A 4563-nucleotide genomic window follows, 5' to 3' on the forward strand; every position below is an offset into this window, starting at 1 on the left:
CCACTATTAGGCAAATAGCAGAGCGATTCGTATGGCCAGGCATAGCTAAAAACATTGCGGAACGTGTTAAATTATTCCGAATTCCTGGAGCAAGGTAATAATGACAAAATCCCAGAACATGTACCAAATACGACCAGTTCTCACATCAAACCACTCAGGTATTTGTTGAATGTTTATATTTTTTTTCTATGTTTAATTTGCTTTCTTTTAAAAGTAGTTAAAATAACGCGCGTGCTGCTCATTTTTTTTATGGTAAATATGCAACATAATGTTGACTTTCGTCAACCTTGCACATATACGGTACTTCAAAATATAAAAACAATATTAATTTACAGTTTTTTGGCTTCAAGATTGAACTAGCATTCTCGATCGCTCTCTTGCATTTCAAGTTCCAAATGAACAGCACGCGTTTTATTTTTGATATTCTTTCTTTATATATTTTTATTTTATTACACTTAAATAAAGTGTGAATTAATTTCAATAAAATACAAACTGTTGTAATTTTTAGTTTTTTTTATAACTTCAACAAATACAAAAACTCTTGTATTTTTCATTGGCGCCCTTTAAAAAAAGTGAAATTTAGTGATCATTGTTCGGTGGAGCTGCATTTGGCAGCATCGTGATTTTCGTTGAGTTTAATTTTCATTTTCCACGTGTGAAGTGGTTGCGGTGAATGTCAGTGTGGTGTCAAGTATCAGCACCAGACAAAAATCGCTAATAATAAAAAAAAAAAAAAATCAACAAATTGACAAAGAAGAAGCTAATTTCATCTATCTGATAAAAACACGTGCAGGCTGCTGCTATTGGTTTTTATTGCTTAATTATCATTGCTACTGTTGGCCGCTGCTACTGCAGTTTCCTGCTCAATTCTTATTGCTGCTGTTGGCCGCTGCTACTGCAGTTTCCTGCTCAATTCTTATTGCTGCTGTTGGCCGCTGCTACTGCAGTTACTGCCATTAATTCCACATTGCTGCTACTGGCCGCTGCTACTGCAGACTGCTACTGCATTTCGCTGCTGCTGTTCGCTGTCACTGCAGATCGATACTGCTCTTCATTGCTGCTTCTATTCACCAGTGCTGCTGTTTTCTCTTTCTGGATGGAGTGCAACTGTAACACCACTGCCGTTTGCCAGGTAAGAAAGTGCAAATAATGAAATTGTTGTACCAGGTCATGCTCTGACTAAACAAAATAGTCAAGAAAAGTATTTCAAATAACTTTCGCACTGGTAATTATTTGCACTTTTTAAAATACATATATTTATTTATCTATTTCTATAATAAATTATTTGACAAACGTGAAACAAATTTACGAAGCTGAGGTTGAGCTTCATTAACAAATACGTTCGGTAAATCCAATTATTTAATACAAATAATTGAGTAATTTGCAGGGGCAAATTATATACAAAGTGAATGCATTTTTCGTTTTCGTTTTCGCTAGTTACTTGCAACCACTTTGTTGGAATTTACCCATAATCACAATATTGATTATTTATCGTTTTTTATTATTGTATAAACAAAGTGAGTGCATCTTTCGTTTCGCTAATTTCTCGCGTTTACTTTGTTGGAATTTACTTACAACCGTCGCTCAACAATATTCAAATATTCTTATCGTTCTTTGCGCTGCATTGCCTTCTCTCTTCGAAATTTTAGTAAATTCACTATGTCAACGAAAAAGCGACCACCATCCCCACAAAAAAATGAAGATTTGGATAAACTAATCCAGCAGCGAGAAACTGTAGTGGCCAGTATCTTGCGTATTTAAAAAGTAATATCGGGAAACATTCTGAGTACAAAAATTTCATAAGCCTTTTTGAAAGCTTAGTTCACAATGATCAGTCGCTAACTGATATTGAAAAATTCAATCATCTCATTTCGTGTTTGTCTGACGAAGCTCTTGGTACAGTTAAGGCATTTCAACTCACTGAAACTAATTACTCAAAGGCATTAGCTAGTTTAAAAAGAGTTTACGATAACACTTGTCTAATCTTTTTCGATAGTATCTCGCAGCTTTTTGAACTGCCAGAAATGAACAAGCCATCTGCTTCTGCGTTACGCAATATCATAGATACTGTTTCTGCCATATATGAGTCCCTATTGTCAATAGGAGATGATACGTACATTTCAAATGCGATTCTTATTCATTTAGTCATGTCAAGAGTCGATGCCGCCACGAAATCTAAATGGGAGGAGCAATTAGATTACAATAAGCTGCCGCTCTGGTCTGATTGCGAGACTGCGTTAAATAAGCGATACCAACACATTTCTGCTGACGAAGCTTCTACGTCAAGGTCTCGATCGAACAGGCCAAAACAAGACAACTGGCAAGGTAAGAATGTAAAATCGTCACTTATGTGCAAGAAAAATAGTTCGCAAGAGGAAAGTAGATGTTTGTTTTGTAATGCGAAGGAACATGTAATAAATTCATGCTCCGCCTTTGCTGCCCTCTCAGTTACTGAACGGTTCAATTTCATTAAATCATCTTCGGCATGCATAAATTGTCTCAAGAAAGGGCACACGGTATCTAGATGCAAGGCGTCACACTGCAGAGTGTGTAATCGGTCGCACCATACTCTTTTACACCAATATTCTACTAACACTCCTCAAACAGGTTTATCTTATAATCCAGAACAACCTATTATTTCTCGTGCCTCTGTGAATCATAGCTCATCGAATGACGATCAAATTATTCTAGCCACTGCAGTCATAAACATTCAAGGAAAATCTGGAGATTATCAGCTGGCCAGAGCACTGCTCGATTCCGGTATTCAAGTCAACTTTATAACCGAGGAACTTGCACAACGACTGCAACTAAAAAAAGAAGCGAAAACTCTAAACCTAATTGGCATTGGTGAAACATACTCCACAGTACGGCAAAAATTACATGCCACTGTGAGATCACGTATTAACTCTTATGAGTTTTCTACTGATTTTTGGGTAATGCCTTCAATCTCCACTTACCAACCCGACAAATTTGTGTCAATGAGTAATTGGAATGTTCCTTCCAATCTTTCACTTGCTGATCCGCACTTTCACAAACCGCAAAAGATAGATCTTCTACTTGGTGCCGAAAGCTTTTTCGAACTGTTGTCGATTGGACAAATAAAACAAGGTACTAATCTTCCAATTCTCCAAAAAACTTTACTTGGATGGATTGTTTCAGGAAAATATAAAGATGTCCCAAGTAATGCATCTAAGATATGCAATTTAATACGCCTTCAAGAAGCAGAGTCAACAGGTGATTTCTGCTTAAACTCTCTTGTGAAAAAATTCTGGGAATTGGAAGAAATTCCCAAGGAGCTCACTGTCAAAAAATACACAATAGAACAACAACACTGTGAGACCAAGTTTCTCAACACAATTTTACGCTTACCTTCAGGGAGGCTTAAGGTGCAGCTTCCTTTCAAGTCCAACCCCAACCTTCTAGGTCAGTCATATGAAACAGCAAAAAATCGTTTTCTCTCACTGGAACGCAGGTTGTCGAAAGACTGTATGCTTCAGAAGCTGTATATGGAGTTTATGGCAGAGTATCGTTACTTAGGTCACATGACATTAACTACTGACAACTTTTCTTCGACACCTCATTACTATATACCGCATCAGTGTGTGTTGCGACCTCAGAGTACCTCGACAAAGCTTCGCGTCGTGTTCGATGCTTCATGCCGAACATCTTCACAAGTGTCGTTGAACGACATTCTAATGGTTGATCCAACGGTACAAGAAGAATTGTATTCAATCCTACTTCGCTTTCGTATGCACAAATAAGCGATGACTGCTGACATTACAAAAATGTACCGTCAAATCGAAGTTGACGAGGCAGATCGCAATTTCCAGCTTATTCTCTGGAGGGAAAAACCTACGGATCAGATTAGCGTTTATAAACTGAACACAGTGACATATGGTACTTCACCTGCTCCTTTCTTGGCAACACGTTGCCTAAACTACTTAAGTGACCTGTACAAGAATTCTCATTCAGTTGGAGCAAGGGTTATCCGACATGACTTCTATGTCGATGACCTATTGACTGGTGCTGACAGTCTGAAGGAACTGGAAACAATTCGTACCCAATGTACTGAAATTCTTGATTCGGCTGGATTTAAATTAGCGAAATGGTTTTCAAATCATAAAACGTATGACTCATCAGACTTCTTTCTAAATGTTAATAATACTGATTCCACAAAGGCGCTAGGTATACACTGGATTCCCCAGAATGATACGTTTAAGTTCCATGTAGACGAAAAGTTTCATGAATTGCGAGCAACAAAAAGAAACATACTATCAGCATCAGCTCGGCTCTTCGATCCCCTCGGACTAGTATGCCCAATAGTGACTAACGCAAAAATTTTATTGCAAGAACTTTGTATGCCCAATAGTGACTAACGCAAAAATTTTATTGCAAGAACTTTGGCTTCAGAAGCTTGACTGGGATGAGTCAATTCCTATGCATCTCGATTCTAGCTGGCAAGCATTTAAAAGTAACCTGACTCAGATGGACTCTATTTCCATTCCGCGGTATGTTCATATTCATTCAAATATAAAATGCGATATTCACGATTTCGCCGATGCG

General features: G+C 37.7%; 1 protein-coding gene across 1 annotated transcript in view; it reads left to right on the forward strand.

The window, feature by feature from the left end:
• The first annotated feature begins 3785 nt into the window (after positions 1-3785).
• LOC119665816 overlaps positions 3786-4563 on the forward strand; it is a 2946-nt gene continuing 2168 nt past the window's right edge. The window contains exon 1 of the mRNA XM_038075065.1: positions 3786-4185. Coding sequence (XP_037930993.1) covers positions 3786-4185 — 400 coding nt within the window. The remainder of the gene's footprint in view (positions 4186-4563) is intronic.

Source organism: Teleopsis dalmanni, chromosome 1 (genome assembly GCF_002237135.1).
Source record: "Teleopsis dalmanni isolate 2A chromosome 1, ASM223713v2, whole genome shotgun sequence".
Classification (NCBI taxonomy): domain Eukaryota; kingdom Metazoa; phylum Arthropoda; class Insecta; order Diptera; family Diopsidae; genus Teleopsis; species Teleopsis dalmanni.